General features: G+C 64.9%; 1 protein-coding gene across 8 annotated transcripts; it reads left to right on the top strand.

The window, feature by feature from the left end:
* Window positions 1-294: 294 nt before the first annotated feature.
* On the top strand, window positions 295-19,358 carry CAMK2B (calcium/calmodulin dependent protein kinase II beta). 8 transcript variants are annotated; one of them, XM_077191657.1, is made up of 21 exons: window positions 295-455; window positions 3,062-3,156; window positions 5,118-5,177; window positions 5,334-5,388; window positions 5,479-5,544; window positions 7,474-7,546; window positions 8,572-8,674; window positions 8,975-9,058; window positions 9,421-9,515; window positions 9,715-9,837; window positions 9,920-10,003; window positions 10,326-10,368; window positions 10,808-10,882; window positions 13,007-13,047; window positions 13,127-13,198; window positions 14,633-14,677; window positions 14,898-14,946; window positions 17,038-17,113; window positions 17,205-17,299; window positions 17,608-17,842; window positions 17,908-19,358. In XM_077191657.1, the coding sequence occupies exons 1-20, from the start codon at window positions 391-393 to the stop codon at window positions 17,838-17,840; spliced, it is 1,632 nt and encodes a 543-aa protein (XP_077047772.1). In that variant the 5' UTR covers window positions 295-390; the 3' UTR covers window positions 17,841-17,842; window positions 17,908-19,358. The 8 variants fall into 8 exon arrangements, with proteins under 8 accessions (XP_077047772.1, XP_054506519.1, XP_054506518.1 ...); XM_054650541.2 differs by having other exon boundaries at window positions 297-455; window positions 13,010-13,047; XM_054650544.2 differs by lacking the exon at window positions 10,808-10,882 and having other exon boundaries at window positions 13,010-13,047.
* Window positions 19,359-19,393: the final 35 nt, after the last annotated feature.

Here is a 19,393-nt window from a genome sequence, read left to right as displayed (position 1 = left end):
CTTGGGAGGATCCGTCAGAGTCTGGACGCAGGGTTATTTATGGGGGGACTCCCGGGAAGGGGCGTCTGGATACGGGGCCTTTAGGGGTGGGGGCTTGGTCTCCCTCTCCCGGGGGTAATTTGGGATAAAGGGGTCCCGGGTCGGGGGGTCCGGTTACGGGGCCCTTGCGGAGAGCGGGGGGGATCCCCCCGGCGTGCGGGGGCAGCTCCGCGGCGGGGGTGCCCGGGAGGGGGCTGGGGGATCCCGGGCGGGGCGGGGGGCGGCGGGGGCTGTCCCGGGCTGGAGCCTCCCCCGGCCCGGCGCCTCCCCCCGCCCCCCCGCGCCGGGCGGAGCCGGAGCCGAGCGGAGCCGGTGCCGGGGCGGCTCATTGCGGCGCGCCGCGGCGGCAGCATGGCCACCACCGTGCCCTGCACCCGCTTCACCGACGAGTACCAGCTCTACGAGGAGATCGGCAAGTAAGGGCGGCGGCACCGGCCCCGGCCCCGGCTCCGGCCCCGGCCCCGGCCCCGGGGCGCGGCGGGGGCGGGGGGCGCTGCCCGGGGCTCCGGGAGCCGCTCGGTGCAGACGTGACGCATCCCCCCCCCCCCTTCCCCCCCCGGGATGGGACACCCGGGACTGGCCCCCCCCGCCCCCCCCGGGACCGGCCCCCCCCAGCCCACCCCCCCGGGACCGGCCCTGCCCAGCTCCCCCCCCCCCCGGTACTGCCCTCCCCCCGGTATTGGCCCTGCCCCCCCCAATGGCCCCCACCCCTTATACCGCCCCCCTCCTGGGGCCTTCCAGCCCTCCCCGGCTGCCCGGACCCCTCAGCTCCTCTGGGCCCCCCTCCCCGTAGCCCCCCCGGTCCCTGCAGCCCCCTTGCTGCCCATCCTTATGGACCCTCACCTTTGGGCTCCCCTATCTGTCCTCATCCCCCAGCCCCGGTCACCCAGAGCCCTCCTCCATTCCTCCAGATCCCCTGCAGTTCCCAATCTCCTGTCCCTGGAGACCCCCACTCAGTCCTTACAGCTGCCCTTGACCCCATGGACACTCCATCCTGACAGGCCCCCCAATTCCTCCTCAACCCACCCCCCCCGTTTTTACAGATTCCCCCAGCACTCCTAATCCTGCCCCTGCCTCCTGCAGACCCCCTCAGTCCTTAAAGCCCCTTTGCCCCCATTCTCACAGAGCCCCCCCCATCCTTACAGACCCCCCCTCCCTGGTCCTTATAGATCCCCATCCCTCCAGATCCCCCCAAAGCTCCTACAAGCCCCCACTCCCTTCAATCCTTATCACCCCCCCGCCAGTCCCTTCCAAATCCTCCACCCTCCCCAATCCCCCCTCCCTAGTCCTTACAGCCCCCATTTCCCCCCCCCCCCCAATTTTCCATCCTTGAGTATTTATAGGCACCTGCTCCTTTTAGATCTCCCTTTTCAGGACCCCCTTTGCCCCTCACCCTGATGGATTTCCCCATCACTCCAGCCCCTCCATTTCCACAGGCCCTCCCCCATCTCCATAGACCCCCCCCTGCCCCCCCATCCCTCTTCCCCCTGGTCCTTTAAGACCCTACTGCCCCCATCTCCTATTAGACCCTTTTGGGCCTTATATAACTCCCCAAATCCACTCCCCCTTCGGGTCCTTACAGACTCCAGCCCTCCTGGGCCCCCCGGGCCTCAAAGACTCCCAGGGCCCCTCTGCTGCCCTGAATCCCTCCAGGCCCCCCGGCTGTGCCCCCCATCATGCCCCCCTCGGGTGGGTGCTGTGGGGAGCTGGAGAGGAGCTGTTTTGGGGGGGTTCATTTGCCCCCAGGGCCATGGAGATGCAGTTTTCCCCCCATCCACGGGCAGGGATTGGCTAGGAGGAAAATGAGGGGAGCGGGGAGGGGGTCAGACCCTTTGTGAGGGGGGTGCACCCCCTCCCTAGATGGGGGGAACGTTTTGCAGGGGTGGCTGTAGTCCCTTTGGGGGTGCCAGCAGGGGGAACATGGTGCCAATCGGGGGCTGTTCTCTCGGTCTGCCCAAAATCCAGCCCATCCTGGTTGCCATGGCAACGTGGTCCTGTTTCCCCCTTCCCATCTCTCGGTGTAGCCTGCCAGCCATCGCGCATGTGTCCCCCCTCAGGGGGGGTGGGGAGGGGGGTATTGCTCTCGCCGGGGGGAAACTGAGGCACGGCTTGGGCCAGGACAGTGTGGCCCCCCTCAGGGACTGGCACCCACCGTGTCCCCTGTCCTGGGGGCCACGTGGGGAAGGGAGGGGTCAGGGCCCTGGGAGCCCCCACTTTTCCCCTGGTGGTGAGAGCATCCTCCTGTTTTGGCCAGCATGGGGCCTGTGGGGCCTGGGGACATGGGGACATGGGGCAGTGGCAGGGGACACCCAGGCCCTGCTCCCCTCCCAGGGCACACGTCCCACACGGCTCCCTCTCCATGGCAGGCCTGGGGTGGTGCTGGTCCCAGCCATGTCCCCATCCTTCCCAGGGATCTCCTCTGAGTGCCATGAGTGTCCCCCCAGCAAGGGACAGGCAGGGGATGTGCAGGGACACAGGTCCTGGAAGGGGGACAGGAGCTGATGGCACCTGAAGGGGCTGCCGGTGCTTCGGTCTGGCACAGGCACGACCCTGCTTTTCCCATCTCTGTCCCTGTCCCTGGGGGGACAGCTGGTGGCTGCCAGCTCCCCATACTCAGAGCTGGGTCCTGTGCCCCCTGCCACCACCACCGCTGTCACTGCTGTCACTGCCACTACCATCATCACCATCGCCACCACCACGGCCACTGCTGCCATCCGGGCCACCCACTGTTCCCATGGCAACGAGCTGCCGGTGCTGGATCCTTCCTGCGACCCCCCCTCCCGCGATGCTGCGTGGCACCGAGCCCCCCCTCCTTCCCAAAGCCACCCCCGGTGCCCCCCCAGCGCCCCCCCCAGCAGGGCCCCGTGTGTCAGGGCCCTCCCTGCCACCCCCGTGCCGGGGTTCACCCCCCGGTGCTGAGTCACGGCGGGTGCAGCCCCCCGACCCGGGTGCTGAGTCACGGTGGGGGCCGCCCCCACGCCCCCCCGGCGCTCGGGGCCGTGCTGAGCCTGGCCCTCCCCAGGGGAGCCTTCTCGGTCGTCCGGCGCTGCGTCAAGCTCTGCACTGGCCATGAGTACGCTGCCAAGATCATCAACACCAAAAAGCTCTCAGCCAGAGGTAGGACCCCCGGGAGCCTGGGACTGCCAGCACCCCTCTGCCACCCGGGGGGACTCCCAGACAGGCCAGGTGCCTGGCATGGCCCCATGGCACCTGTGACACCTCTGATACCCTGGGGGGACTCCCAGACAGGCCAGGTGCCTATGATGGCCCCATGGCACCTGTGACACCTCTGATACCCTGGGGGGACTCCCAGACAGGCCAGGTGCCTATGATGGCCCCATGGCACCTCTGCCACCTCTGATACCCCTGGTGTCACGACAGCTGGGCTACCTGTGGTGCCCATGGCAGGTGTGACAGCTGTGACCCCAGTGGTGCTGGTGGGAGGGAGGGGTGAATGCTCCAGGGTGGGGTCTGGCCCTGTCCATCCCCATTATCCCCCTGCTGCCTCCCCCAGGGCCCCTCAGAACATCACCTGTCCCTAAGGTATGGGTGTCCTGCAGGTACACAGGTGTAAGTGGATGGGGAGGAGGGTGTGCACGCACAGGTGTGAGCCCTGTGTGTGTGCAGGTATGAGCTGTGTGTGCACAGATGTGTCTACATGGGGTTGTGTGTGATGGTGGATGTGCACAATGAGCAGTGGGGGTACCTGAGTGTGTGTGCACAGGTGTGTGTGCTTGGTGTGGGTGTGCACACATGGGCCGTGGCTGAGTGTGTGTGCTTGGTGTGCAGGCAGGTGTGCACATGTCAACAGTGTGTGAGTGTGTGCTTGCACACGAGGGTGGGCACTGCTGTGTGTGCACATCTGTGAGCAGAGTGGGTGCCTGTGGGGCGGGCTGTGCTCACAGCTCGGCAGTGGGGGTGTGCAGGTGTGTGCAGGTGTTTGCAGGTGTGGGATGTGTGACAGCGTGTGGGGGTGTGGAGGTTTAGGGTGTGCACTTGGATAAGAGGCAGCACAGAGTGGCACAGGGGGGGTGTGAGTGTTCTGTGTGTGCACACGTGTGTGTGAGCTGGGTGCACAGGTGTGAGCAGTGAGTGGAGCAGTGCACACGTGTGTGTGTGTGTGGGCAGTGAGTGGGGTGGTGCACACACGCGTTTGTGTGAGCTGTGTGTGAGCTGCATGCACATCTGTGCACGTGTCTGTGTGCCCTTGAGTGCAGACACACCCAGAGGTGCAGCTGCACACACAGGTACACGTGTGCACTCATACAGTGGCTGTTGCAGGCACACACACACACATCTGCACACCTGCACACACCTGCACATGCAGGAACCACCATGCACAGGGGAACAGCTGCACACTCCACATCCTGTACAAACACAGGTACAGTGATGCACACGGTGCAGCCACACACACACACACACACACGTACACCTGTACACACAGGTACAGCCACGGAGCTGTATGGCTGCACACAGAGGTACACACAGGTACAGCCACACACAGGCACACTCACGTGTATGCACAACTGCAGGGCATGGATACCCACCACACCTGCACACCCACCACACCTGCACACCCACACACAGCTACAGCCACAGGTGCTTGCACACATGTGCACTCCCATCTGTACCTGTGTACAGGCATGCACAGCCCCACACACGGGCCCACATGTGAATATGCACACCTGTGCACACCTGTGCACACCTGCAGCGTGTGCGTGCCTGTATCCACATGCACACCCCACCCATACGTGCAAACCTGTACACACCTGCACAAGTGCACACCCAGGCACACGTGCACAAGCCCACAGGTGCAGCCCCCAGCCCTGTCCCCAGTGCATACCTGCACAGCCACAGAGCCACCTGGCTCCCTCAGGGGCATCTTGGGCTGCTCTCGCTGGGGTTGGGCTGGGAACAGCTGAGGTGAGGGGGGTGCAGGGCAGGGCAGGTGAGGGGGTGCAGGGCAGGGCAGGTAAGGGGGTTCAGGGCAGGGCAGGGCAGGTGAGGGGGTGCAGGGCAGGGCAGGTGAGGGGGGCTGCAGGGCCGGCAGGTGCCCCCCCTGACCTGTGCCCCCCCAGACCACCAGAAGCTGGAGCGCGAGGCGCGGATCTGCCGGCTGCTCAAGCACTCCAACATCGGTGAGTGACCGGGGACAGGGCGGTGTCACCCCTGGGGACCTGCCTGGGGACACCCAGGGACACCCCGAGGGACACCTGCAGTGGCTGGGAGAGGGAGCCAGGGCTCGGTGGCGGGCTGAGGCTGAGCCTGTCCCTGTCCCCATCTGGTCCCCACAGTGCGGCTCCACGACAGCATCTCCGAGGAGGGGTTCCATTACCTCGTCTTTGACCTGTGAGTGTGGCAGGAGGCTCCCAGAGCTTCGGGAGGGCTCGGGGGATCCTGGGGGCTCTCGGGCTGATGTGGGGCCTGGCTGTGTTTCAGGGTGACGGGCGGCGAGCTCTTTGAGGACATCGTGGCGCGGGAGTACTACAGTGAGGCTGATGCCAGGTGAGCCTTCCCCCCCTGTGCACCCCAAAGCCCTGGGCACCCCCAGCCACCCTGTCCTGTGCCCTGTGCCCCTGCAGGGATGGGGCAGCTCAGCCAGGCAGGCAGGGGGTGCACCCCCTCGGCCCCTCTGTTATTGCAGCCCCTCCATCCTGTGCTGGGTGGGCTGGGGCCCCCAGCTGGGGCACCCCCATATTCCACATCCCCCGCCGTGCTCCCCCCTCTGCCGCTGAGTCCCGGCACTGCCACGCCCTGTGCTGGGGGGGCTGGTGGCAGGTGGGGGCCCCCGGGCCCCTCGGTGCTGTGCCAGCCCCCTGTGCCCTGTGTGCCGCCGTGTGCCCCCCCCGTGGTCTCTGGGCTTTCACAACATTTGTTTCTCCCCCTCTCTCGTTCCCCCCATCTCCGCCCCCCCCGTCCCCGTGCCCCTCGTGCCCCTCACCTCCTCCATCCATTCCCCCCATCCCTCTGTCCCTCTCGTCTCCCATCACTCGTTGCTCGGGCTCTGTGCGTGTCCGTGTGTCCATCTCTGTGTCCGTCCGTCCCACCGCTGCCCTCCGCTTGCTGCCCCCCGGCCCTTGCCCTCTGTTTTGCCTCCCACACCCGTCCTTGCCCCCGAAATGCCTCCTATCCTCCCATGCCCCTCTCCTGCCTCTTTCTCCCACCCCTCTACCCCCAACCTGTCCCCACACCCCGACCCCACTTCTTGCCCCCACCCTTCTACCTCATCCCCCACCGCCAACCTGCCCCCCATTCCCACCCACTTTACCCCATCCTGACCCCATCCCGCCCCCGTCTCCCACCCCTGCCCCTCCATCCTGCACCCCCTCACCCCATCCCGCCCCCTCCCACCCCCTTTGCCCTCTCCTGCCCCGTCCCCTGCCCCCTCCCACCCCTAACCCTCCCTCCCGCCCCCGCCCGCCCCCCGTTCTGTTTTGCAGTCACTGTGTCCATGAGCTCTTTGCCCGCGTTCCTCCCACCCATCACTTTGCCCCTGAGCAGAGGGAGCCGCAGGTCAGTATCTGGGGGGGGCCGGGGGGGCCATTTCCCCCTCGCTGCCCCTGCCCGCGCTGCCCCCGCTTCCCGGCCCCCTCCGCTCCTCAGGACCCCGCTCTGCTCTGGGCCTTTCTCCTCACTCTTTTTTCTCCCTGACCCCCCTTTTTTTGCCCCACCCTCACAGGGAGGTTGCCCCCCCAGTGCCCCCGCTCCCCCAGCTAGCGGGGCCCCCCTTCACCCCCATTTCAGGCTCTCATCCCCTCGCTCCTTCCCTCTTTCTTTCTTGTCTCGTCTCCATCCGCCCCCCCATCCCCTTCCCCGTGAGTCCTGTCTGGGGGACCCCCGTGTCTGGGCGGCAGCAGGGACGGGGGGCTCCCGTGGGGGACGGGAGGGGGCACAAAAACACACGGGGGTGTCCCCCGTGGCTGTGTGCCAAGGGTGGAGCTCACCTGGTGGGCACTGAGGGGTGACCCCAGGCAGTGACCCCCGAGCAGTGACCCCCAGGGGATGATCCCACAGGTGTGACCCCACTCAGTGGCCCCCTTGGAGTGACATCCCTGGGATGACACCCCGGGGGTGACACCAAGGGATGACTCCCAGACAGGGATATGCCCCCAGAAAGCAGTGACACGCTCAGGGATGACCCCTCCTCAGGCTGTGGCATCCCCACAGGTGTCCCCTAGGCAATGAGGCACCCCAGGTGGGGCTCTCCCCAGGGGTAACCCCTCTGTGTGACCCCCCCAGGGGTGATGCCCTGGGGCTGAGCCCCTGGCAGGGGTGCAGAGGGGTTCTCATGCACACTAATCCAAGGTCACCACTCGTTTCTGTCAGTTCCCCCAGGTGCAGAGGGACAGGGGCTGGTTTGGGGGTGCAGGTGGTGCACAGGGTGTGAGGCAGGTGGGGGCAGCGTACCTCTGACCCCTTCCCATTTGCACGCAGCCACTGCATCCAGCAGATCCTGGAGGCTGTCCTGCACTGTCACCAGATGGGGGTGGTCCACAGGGACCTCAAGGTAAGTGTGTCCCCCCACCCCCCATCCATCTCCCTCCCCAGCTCCTGGGGTCCCCACAACCCGGGAGTACCCTGGCCTGGTGGGTTCTGGGGACTCGCTGGGATCTTGCTGGGCTTTGGGGACCCCCTCAGCTTGGAGCACTCCCACCCACCTTTCCTGGGGATGCACACATGTCCCCCAGCTGTGTCCCAGTTCTGCACTGCTCAGGGGGTCTCACTGCAGCCCCCCCAGCTGCCATTGCCCCAGGGGGAGTGTGAGCTATGGGGTGGATGGGGGCACGGGGGTGGGAGCAGCTGGAGCTTGGCTGGGGGGCAGGGCAGGACACAGGAGGGACGGTGGGACACAGAGGGACAGAGGGACACAGAGGGACAGTGGGACACAGAGGGACAGAGGGACACAGAGGGACAGTGGGACACAGGGCCAATGGGACCCAGAGGGACAGAGGGACATGGGGCCAATGGGACACAGAGGGACACAGAGGGACAGTGGGACACAGAGGGACACAGGGGGACAGTGGGACACAGAGGGACAGAGGGACACAGGGACAATGGGACACAGGGGGATAGTGGGACACAGAGGGACGGTGGGACACAGAGGGACAGAGGGACACAGGGACAATGGGACACAGGGGGATGCTGGGACACAGAGGGACAGAGGGGGATAGTGGGACACAGAGGGACAGAGGGACACAGGGACAATGAGACACAGGGGGATGGTGGGACACAGAGGGACACAGGGGGATGGTGGGACACTGAGGGATGCTGGCATGGGGGGATGCTGGCATGGGGGGGATGCTGGGACGAGGCCAGTGAGACACAAGCAGACCCTGAGCTGGCCATGGGGCTGTGCCATGCGGTGCCATTGGCAGAGGGCACCCACGGCCACAGCCCCACAGCACAGAGCCAGCCGAGGGGCAGGACCTGGTCAATAGCAGCAGTAAAGTCCCTCTGTAGTTGCTGCATCCCTGCTCTCTGTCCCCCCCGGTCTGTGCCCCGTGCTGCCCGTGCCTGGTGCTCCCTGTGCAGCCCGAGAACCTGCTCCTGGCCAGCAAGTGCAAAGGGGCAGCAGTGAAGCTGGCAGACTTTGGCCTCGCCATCGAGGTGCAGGGGGATCAGCAGGCCTGGTTTGGTGAGTGCTGTTGTCCCCCTGTCCCCCACAGCCCCTGCCCACCGTGTCCTGCTCTGGGCCCCTGTGTCCCTGCATGTGCCCTGAGTCCCTGCTCTGTTCCTGCTGTGTCTGCCTCTGTGCCCACCCCAGCCCTATCCCAAACCCACCGTGTCCCTGCCCCTGTGCCCACAGCATCCTGCCCCGTGCCCACCCCTGCCCAGCACATCCCTGCCCCACGTCCCAGTCCCGTGTCCTGTCCTTGTCCCCTCCCCCTGTGGCTCACCTGTGGCTCACCTCATGCTCTCTCTGTCCCTGTTCCAGGATTTGCAGGCACACCTGGCTACCTGTCCCCCGAGGTGCTGCGCAAAGAGGCCTATGGCAAACCCGTGGACATCTGGGCATGTGGTAAGAGCCAGTCTCTGCCTGTCCCTGCCCAATCCCATCCTAATCCCTGCCCCATCACTGCCCAGTCCCTTTCTGATCTCATCCCACTCCCATTCTGGCACTTTCCAGGCTCCATTCCAGTCTTATCCCATTCCCATCTCGTTTCTGTGCTGGTTCCCAGTTCCTGTTCCAGCTCTGACCCCATCCCGGGGCCATCCCATGCCATGTGCCTGGCAGTGCCACACTGTCCCTTGTCTGTGCCATCCTACCAGCACAGGGACAGCCCACATGTGGAATGATTGCTTTGTCATGGGGACACCTTTGAGGGATCCAGGGTGGTCTGGGGTCCCTGCTCTCCCCTAACCCCACTCTCCCCGGCCCAGGGGTCATCCTGTACATCCTGCTGGTGGGATACCCGCCGTTCTGGGACGAGGACCAGCACAAACTCTACCAACAGATCAAGGCTGGGGCCTACGATGTAAGTGCCCAGTGCCAGGGCTTGTTAATTCCGGAACCTTCTGGGACCTGCAGCTGATCTGCAGCAGGCAGAGCCCGGGGTGGCTGTGGGCTTGTCTTTGGTGCTGGCTGGGGATGTGTAGGGATGTGTGGGCATGTGCAGTGACGCCGTGGGGCTGCCCCTCCTCAGCTGCCACCCCTGTGTCCCTGTGCTCCCCCAGTTCCCTTCACCTGAGTGGGACACGGTCACCCCCGAAGCCAAAAACCTCATCAACCAGATGCTGACCATCAACCCCGCCAAGCGCATCACAGCCCACGAGGCCCTCAAGCACCCGTGGGTCTGCGTAAGTGCAGGGGTCCCCCGAGTGTGGCACCCCCCATGGCAGTGCCCCTGGCACCTGGTGCTGACCCCCCCTGTCCCCACAGCAACGCTCCACCGTGGCCTCCATGATGCACAGGCAGGAGACAGTGGAGTGCTTGAAAAAGTTCAACGCCCGGAGGAAGCTCAAGGTGAGGGGGCTGCTGGGGAGCTGTGGGCTGGGGGCAGTGCTCATCCTCCCAGCACCACCCTGCCCCTCCGTGGGGCTCTCCTGTGGGACCCTCCCTGCCCCCTGCCCCCCCAGCCCACACCCTCTGTCCCACTGCCTGCTCCCGAGGCTCCATCCCGCCCCCTCGTCCTGCAAACCCCTTTCCCAGTTCCCAGTTCCCAATTCCCAGTCCTGGGGGCGCCACCCTGTACCACCCCCATCCCATCACTCATTTGTCCCACTCCATCTCGCCCACCCCATCGCACCCCAGCCCCTCTCCCGGCTCACGCTGTCCCTCCCCACAGGGTGCCATCCTCACCACCATGCTGGCCACCAGGAACTTCTCAGGTAAGGGGGGGCTCCCCCTGGCCGGGGGGGCCGGGGGCCGCAGTCCCCCCTCCACGCCCCCCCCCCGGGCCGGTGCCCCCCTCTCTCTATCTCGCTGTCTTTCTCTCTTTCTCCCCTCCCTTCCTTAACCCCCCCACCCATTTTTTCCCCATCGGTGAGGACGGGGCATGTGGTAGCCACGGTGGGGCCGGCGGCGCCCCCCGCCCCACGCACACACGGCAGCAGGTAGAGCCCGGTCCCCGCGTGTCCCCCCCGCCCCGCTGGCCGCGGGGGCGACACGGGCAGGGGGACGGACACCGCAGCCCCCCCAGGCCTGGGGCCGGGTGACGGGTGCCCCGAGAGCTCTCTTGGGCGGGGGGAGGGCGGGGGTCCCGGCGCAGCCCCCGCCGCCCCCTAACAGGAGCTCCGCTCCCTCTCTCTCTCTCCGGCCCTCCGGCAGTGGGCAGACAGACCACCGCTCCTCCCACCATGTCGGCGGCCGCTGCCGGGGCCCCGCTGGGGCTGGTGGAACAAGGTAGACGCGTCCGCAAAGGGCCCCCCCGGCCCCCCGGCCCCGCTTGGTCTCTGTGTGTCCCCGGACCCTTCATCCCCACGTCACCCTCTTCTCCCGCCCGTCCTCTTCCCTGCCTCCCACCTCCCCAACGGGTTTCGGGTGCCCTCCTCGGAAATCGGAGCGCATGCATGGCCCCCCTGCACTGCCCCTGCAGCCTCTCCCTCCCTGCTGGCACCAAGAGATGCCACTGTCCCCCTGCTGCCACCCCGCACCCGGCCCCGGGGAGAGGTCCCTGAACAGCCCCCACCCCCAAAGCGGGGCTGCTGACTGCCTGAACCTGGAGGGGACACGCTGGTGGCGTCCCCAGGTGCGCACAGGTGCCATCCCTGGGTGCACACAGGTGACATCCCCGGGTGCACACAGGTGACATCCCTGGGTGCACACAGGTGACATCCCCGGGTGCACAATGGTGCCATCCCTGGGTGCACACAGGTGACATCCCCGGGTGCACACAGGTGCCATCCCCAGTCCACATCTGGGTGAACACGGGGAGTGGGGTGGGGGGATGATTTTGGGGTGATTCTGAGCCTCCCCACTGCTCGCACCCCCCCATGCACACAGGGGGGGCACACCGGTGCATGAAGCGGGGAAAAATGGGCTGCATGTCCCATGTCCCCCCGTGCCCCCCCTGCGTCCCCACCCCGCATGTGCCCCCCCTGCATGTGTCCCCACCCTGCATGTCCCCGATGCATGTGCCCCCCTGCATGTGCCTCCCCACAGCTTCTGAGAGCTGCAGCCAGTGTTTGTGGTGCCGTGAAACACTCGGCGGGTCTTAAACCACCCCCTCACCAGGGCTGCCCTGCCAGGGGTCCCCCCCTCCCGCCCCCAATTCGGCTCTGGTTTAAACCCCCACCTCTCAGCGCCCGCCTGCTTTCAGAGGAGGGACCGGGACCCTTGGGGACACCCTGCTAGGGACCCCTGAGGGGACTCAGGGCCACGGGGAGGGATGTGTGGGTCATCTCCCCCTCCTCTGGTGCCGATGGGTGCCACCCTGCTGTCACTGGACTTGTCACCACACATCTCCCCCCAGCTTGTGCTGCCAGCCAGGGGAGGGGTCCCTCAGTGTAGAGGGATGACGAGGATGCTCGAGGTGACACCCCCTGCCCTCCACACACCCTCACGACCACTTGTGCCCCACCATGTCCCCGTCACGCCCCATTCCCCCACTGGCCAGAGATCGTGGTAGCAGTGACAGATGCTCATACCCGTGCCCGTCCTTGTCCCCCTCCAGGGAGACAGGGGGGGCACAGGCGGTTGTCCCCGCCCCCTGTACTCAACTCATCTTTTTTATGTTCTTTTTTTATGTTTTTCCCCTTTTCCTCCTTTCCCCCTCCCCGTTTCTCTCTTGCCCCCCTCCCCACTCCTCTCTCTCGCTTTCCTCTCTGCATTTCTCCAAGGTAAGCCAGCCCTGCCCCCCCCATGTGGGGGCCACCAGGATGGGGACCCCCCCTCAGGTTGGGGGCACCTCCTTCCCCCAGTCTGAGGACCCTCTGAGTTTGGGGACCCTTCCCTCCAGGATGGGGACACCCTGCCTGGATGGGGATCTCCACAGGTTGAGGACATCCCTCCCAGGGTGGGGACAGCCCCCCAAGTTCGGGGACCCCCCTGAGTTTGGGAACCTCCCACTAGGAGGGGGACACCCCCCAGGAAGCCCCTCCCTGGGTGGGGACGCTCTCTTCCCCCAGGCTGGGGACCTTCCTGAGGCTGGGGACTCCTCCAGGTGGGGGACACCCCTCCCAGCATGGAGAACCCCCCCAAAATGGGGATTCCCTAGCATGGGGACACCCCACCCAGCATGGGGACTCCCCCCTGTAAGGGAACACCCCCAGCATGGGGACACCCCTCAAAATGGAGCCCCCTTAGAATGGGGACACCCCTCCCTGCATGGGGACCACCCCTCTAAAATGGGGACCTCCCCCAGGCTGGGGACAGCACCTTCCTGGTGTGTTCCCCCTCTGTGGTACTGGGGAGCAGGTGCTGCCAGCACCCGGGTGGGATCAGGCGGGGTGGCCGGGAGGACTCTGGGTCTGGGGGATCTGCAGTGCCCCTCGTGCAGGGGGGCACTGACGCTGTCTCCCCCCGCAGCAGCTAAGAGCTTACTGAACAAGAAGGCGGACGGCGTCAAGGTGAGGGGCCCGAGGGGCCGGGGGGGCCCGGGGAGGCTCCTCCCCCCATGGCACTGAGCCCCCCATCTGTCCCCTGCAGCCCCAGACCAACAGCACCAAAGGCAGCGCTGGCGTCACCAGCCCCAAGGGGACCCTCCCGCCCACCGCTCTGGTAGGTGCCCCACACCCTGCACCCCAAATCCCCCATCCCATGGGATCCATCCCACAGCCCATCCCATCCCATCCCATCGGCTGCTCCTGGGGAGGGGGTGTCCCGAGGATGGAGAGGGGTGTGCAGGACGGGGGCACAGGGGGACCCCGCCGCACAGAGCAGGTGGGTGAAGGGACAGCCCCGCGTCCCCCTCAGCCGTGGGGACAGTGGCATGGCTGAGGACACGCTCATGCAGGTGTCCCATGCAGGGACAAGGTAGGTCCAGGACACGGACACAGAGATGTTCCTGCCATGGGCACAGCAAGGTGGGTGCAGGATGAGGGCATAGGGTGTCCTGTGACATGGGGACGGCAAGGTGGGTGCAGGACATGAGGGTGGGAACAAGGTGGGTGCAGGGTACAGGCACAGATGCCCCATAATGGGGACAAGGCACAGCCTGGTGACACAGATGGACAGGTGGGTGGAGGGCAGGGGGTGGGGACGCCCTGCAGTGCCAGTGGCAAGGCAGATGCAGGTCACAAGGATGGGGCTGCTGACCGTGACCTCGCAGGTGAGGTAAGTGCTGGATCCAGACACGGGACTGCCCAGCTGGCACAGTAGAGTAAAGGCATGGCTGTCTGGAGCAGCAGGTGCAGGATTTGGGGGTGCTGTGGCAATGCCAACAGCAAGGTAGGTGCGGGATGTGGGTGCAGGTGTGCACATTGTGACCTTTATGGCACAAGGGCATGGAACCATGAGGGCAGGATACAGGCAGGGTGCTGCCCAGCTGGCACAGAGTGCCGTGCACTGGGGAAGGGGTGCCTGGCTGGTCAGTGAGTGCAGGATATGGAGAAAGGGGTGCCCTCCCCACACACTGAGGGTGGGATGGGCAGCAGGAAGCTGTGGATGGGGGTGGTCAGGATGTGGGCACTGAGATGCTCAGGATGCAGACACAGGGATGGTTGGGATGCAGGCAGTGGGATAGTTGGGATGCAGGCACAGCAGTGGTCTGGGTGCCAGCCGAGGGATGCACAAGGACATGGGCAGTGCTCGGGATGCAGGCAGCAGGATGGTTGGGATTCAGGCACGGGGATGCCCAGGGTGCTCAGATGCACGGTGAGTGGAGCCCCTGGGCACTGGGATGCAGAACAGGGGCAAGGAGCTGCCCCCCAGCCCAGCCCAGCCCATCTTTTTGGCCTCACTGCGTCTCTCCCCTGGCTCTGCCCACCTCTTTCCCCCCTCTCTTCCCCCTCCATGTCTGTGAATTAAACCATTTGGCTTTGCTGGACTAATGACTCTCTGCTTCTCTCCCCCCTCTCTATCCCCTTCCCAAACCCGGTCTGGGTCTCTCTCCTCGCCCCTGTCCACGTGCTGCTCAATCCGTCGTCCCCCCTCGTTGTCCCCTCCGGGCTCTCGCTTCCCCCACCCCGCCTGTCTCTCTCCCTTCTCCTGTAGGAGCCTCAAAGTACCGTAATCCATAACCCCGGGGACGGCGCCAAGGTACCGCTGCCCGCCCTCGCCTCCATCCCCCGCATCAGCCATGGCCGGGGGGGTGCCAGGAGCGCGGGGGCCGCGGGGGCAGCGGGGTCCCCCCGCGCCGTCCGGCCCCGCCGGGGTCCTGCCGAGCCCCCCCGGGCTCGTCCCCCCTCCCCGTGCCCCCTGGGGCCAGCTCTGACCCCCTGTTTGTGTCTCCCCCCCACCGCCGCCGCCCCGCGAGCAGGAGTCCTCCGACAGCACCAACACCACCATCGAGGACGAGGACACCAAAGGTGACGGGCGTGGGGGCGGCTGGGCTGCACTGGGGTGCACTGGGAGCGAGCTGGGGTGGTGCTAGGATGCACTGGGTTGCACTGGAATGGCACTGGGATGCACTGGGAGGGTCTTGGAATGCACTGGGGTGGTGCTAGGGGGGACCACTATGCATTGGGGTGCACTGGAATGGTACTGGGATGACCTGTGGGATGCACTGTGGGATGGCACTGTGCTGGACAGTTGTGGAATGCACTAGGATGGCACTAGGATGCGTTGGGATGCACTGGGAATGTGCTAGAATGCACTGGGGTGGAGCTGGGATGTGCTGGGATGGCACTAAGATGCACTGGGTGCACTGGAATGCATTGGGATGGCACTGGCATAGCACCAGGATGCACTTGGTTCACTGGGATGCGCTGGAGCAGCACTGAAATCATCGGGATGGAGCTGGGATGGCACTAGGATGCACTGGAATGGCACTGGGATACACTGGGACGGTGATGGGATGCACTGGGATGGCACTGGAATGCACTGGGATGGCACCAGGATGCACTGGGAGCGTGCTGGATGGAATGCATTGAATAGAGCTGGGATGCATTGGCACCAGGATGCCTTGGATTGCACTGGGATGAACTGGGGTGGACTGGCATGGCACCAAGATGCAGTTGGTGCACTGTGATGTGCTGGGGCAGCCCTGGAATGCACTGGGTGGGATTTGGGATGGCAACAGGATCCATTGGGATGGCACCGGGAGTGTTCAAACTCACTGGAATTGATCTGGGCTGACACCAGGATTCATTGAGATGGCACCAAGATACACTGGGAGCATGCTGGGGTGCACTGGGAGGGTACTGGGAGGTGATGGGGTGCACTTGGATGGAAATGGGATAGATTGGGACACGCTGGAATGGCCCTGGAATGGCAGCTGGGGTTAGTTGAAAAGGCACTGGGATGGCATCAGGATGCACTGCAATGATACTGGGACATACTGGGATGGTACCAGGAGGTGCTCTGGGTAGAACTGGGCTGTACTGGGATGCCCTGGAATAGCAGTGAGACATAGAACTTTGGCACTGAGATGTGGTGAGAAGTCACTGACACAAACTGGAGTGTACTGGGACATACTGGGATGGAAATGGGCGGTGTTGGGATGCACAGAGGTGGCACTGGGATGCACTAGGAGGGCACAGGAGTGACGTTGAGATGCACTGGGACGAACTGGGAGGTAGTGGAGTGGCACCGAAGTGGTTGGAGCACATTAGGGTTACAAAAGAATGGACTGGGGAGCACTGGGGTACAGTGAAATGGTACTAAGATTAATTGAGATGCACTGGAGTGACAGTGGGATGGGACTGAGGGATACTAGAGTGTACTGGGCTGTCACTGGAATTTGGTAGGATTGAACTGGGGTGTATTGGAATGCACTGGGATGCACTGGGAAGCACTGGGAAGCATCAGAGCACACGAGCAGCTCTGAGATGCACTAGGATTGCACTGGGATGTATCAGGATGCACTTGTATGGAACTGGGAGGGTACTGGGATGCACTGGAATGGCACTGAGACACAGTGGGATGGCACTGGGAAACACCAGTATGGAACTGGCTGTTCTGGGATGTGCCAGAACAGCACTGGGATGTACTGGGACTTGAAAGAGCAGTGCTGGGAGGCACTTGAAACTACTGGGACAGGTTGAGCAGGCACTGGGATGCTTGAGCATGCTGGGAGGGCACTGGGCTGGCAATGAGACATGTGGCAGAGCTGTGGGGGCCCTGGGAGCACAGTGGTCCCTATCTGTCCCCAAGGGGTGTCTGTCTGTCCCCATAGTTTCTGTGTCTGTCCTCGAGGTCCCTGTGTCTGTCCCTGTGGTCTGTCTTGTCTGCCCTCATGGTCGGTCTGTCTGTCCCTAAGGTCCCTGTGTTTGTCCCCATGGTCCATCCCTATGGTCTGTCTGTCTGTCCCCGAGGTTTTTCTGCCCCCAAGGTCTGTCTGTCTGTCCCTGTGTCTGTCCCCAAGCCTCCCCTCATGTCCCATGTCCACCCCACCGCCCCCCCTCCCCCGACGGTGTCGCCGGGGCTGGGGCGTGGCGGTGACAGTGGCGTGCCCCCAGCCCGCAAGCAGGAGATCATCAAGATCACGGAGCAGCTCATCGAGGCCGTCAACAACGGCGACTTCGAGGCCTACGCGTGAGTGGGGCGGGGCCCGGGGGCGGGGCCAGGCGGGGTGGGGCCGGCTGGGGTGGAGCCGGGCGGGGCCATTCTCACCTGCCGCCTGCAGGAAGATCTGCGACCCGGGGCTCACCTCCTTTGAGCCCGAGGCACTGGGCAACCTGGTGGAGGGGATGGATTTCCACCGCTTCTATTTCGAGAACTGTGAGTACCCGAGCTGCCCGTGCCACCTGCCTGTCTCACCTGCCCCGTCCAGCCCATCCTGATCCCTCCTGCCTCCTTCACTGTCCCCTGTCTCTTGCCTGCCCATCCTGGTCACCTCTCTTGCTGGGCCATCTGTCTGCTTGCGCTGTCCCCATCCCTGCACCTTCCCTGTCCCCATTCTCTGTTTCCATCCCTGCCCGTTCCCCTGCCTGTTCCCTGCCCATTCTGTCCCCATCCCTGTCCTATCCCTGCCCATTCCGTGCCCGTTCCATGCCGGTGCCAGCCCCGCTGTCCTGGCTGCCCTGCAGTGCTCTCCAAGAACAACAAGCCGATCCACACGACCATCCTGAACCCGCACGTTCACGTTATCGGGGAGGACGCGGCGTGCATCGCCTACATCCGCCTGACGCAGTACATCGACGGGCAGGGCCGGCCCCGCACCAGCCAGTCCGAGGAGACGCGCGTGTGGCACCGCCGCGACGGCAAGTGGCAGAACGTGCACTTCCACGGCTCGGGGGCCCCGGTGGCCCCGCTGCAGTGAAGGTGAGCCGGGCTCGGGGCAGGGGCACGCGGAGCCGCGGCCGTGGCTCACTGCGGTGTCCCTGCAGAGCTGGTGGTGGCTGTCCTGGTTCCAGCCCGATGGAGACGGCGATGGGAGCCGATGGCAGCCGGAGCTGCGGCCCCCCGAGCACGCGTCCGCATGCCTGTCCCCCCTACCCCGGCCCCGCTCCCCCCCTCCGGTGCCTGTGTTTGCAGAAAACAAAAAGACAAAAAAAAAAAAAAAAAAAAAAAAAAAAAAGCCAAAATTATGAAGACCACACAAAAAAAAAAAAAAAAGAAAAAGAAAAAAAAAAAGGGGGAAAACCCAACCCCAATCCCCAACCCCACCCACACCCCCAAACCCGACCCAGCCGCTCGGCCACAGGCAAGGGCGCTGGGGGGCTCAGCCCCCCCCCTTGGCCCGTCTCTGCTGGGGGGGAAGGGGGGTCCCGGCCCCCCTCCCGGCTGTGCTCGTGGCGTGTTGCTGTCGCTGGTGGTGGATGTTGTTCTTTGGGCTCCGCTTTGCTCTGTCCTGCCCCAGCCCCTGTACATAGAGAGAGCTATTTATTTTTGAATTCCCACGGGGGTCCCCAGCACCAGGGGGCTGCCAGGGGGTGAGTGAGGTGGGGGGGGACACGCAGAGACTCTCTCCCCTCCAGCCCAGCCCAGTGCCTGCCCTGGGAGCGCTGCCCGTGGGGCCCGAGGCTGACCCTGGGCGCTGCTGCTGCGCGGGGAACGCGGGGCTGCCTCGGGGAGGCTCCTGCAGTGGCACCCCCGTGTCCCCGGCCCGCTGATCCTCACCCCAGCACCCCGGTCGCAGGTGCCAGCCCGGGGTGCTGGCAGGGGGCTGTGGGTGCCAGTCGGGGGGCAGAGGGCAGCTGGGGGTGTGGGGTTGGGGTGGGGGGCTCAGGACGATCCAGCCAGCACTGACGCAGCATCGAAAGCACTTTAGACTAAGAGAATGGGTCTCTTAGGGGGCACAGGCTGCTCCGCCGGGCGCCCCAGCACGGGGGCACCGGCAGCACACCCTGCACCCCCCTCCCACGGCCAGCGCCCGGGGGTCCCGGCACCCCCGGCCCCCCGGCCCGGGGAGGCTCCATCCACCCCGGGCACTCCCCACCGTTCCCCAGGGCATCCCCACCACGCTGAGGGCTGGTTTTGGCTGGGGGGAGGGGGCGGGGCGGGGCGGGCGGGGGATATTAATTATTTTTTAATTATTCTGATGATTTCTCTGCATGCCCTTTGCGCGAGAGCAACCCTCGGGCGCTAACGCTGTATGTTGAGGAGCTGAGCTGTTCCTGTCCCATGAATGCTGGTGGATCGTTGCCAAATTTTTCTCCTTCCTCCCCTTTTCTCTCATTCTTTTTCTGTCTCCCCCTCCCAAGCATATCCCCCCCATGCCCCTCCCCCCAAAAAAAAACCCTTTGTCTTTTCTTTCTGAGCCTTGTAAGTGTAAAAGATGACTCTGATTTCGTTTTTGTCTCGGGAAAACTGCAAATAAATTATGAGGAAAAACCAATGATCCTTAAAGTGAAAAGTGGAGAGGGAAGGCCA

Source organism: Agelaius phoeniceus, chromosome 30 (genome assembly GCF_051311805.1).
Source record: "Agelaius phoeniceus isolate bAgePho1 chromosome 30, bAgePho1.hap1, whole genome shotgun sequence".
NCBI classification, from domain to species: Eukaryota; Metazoa; Chordata; class Aves; order Passeriformes; family Icteridae; genus Agelaius; species Agelaius phoeniceus.
The sequence above is the reverse complement of the archived record's forward strand: the minus strand, read 5'-3'. Positions and strand labels throughout refer to the sequence as shown.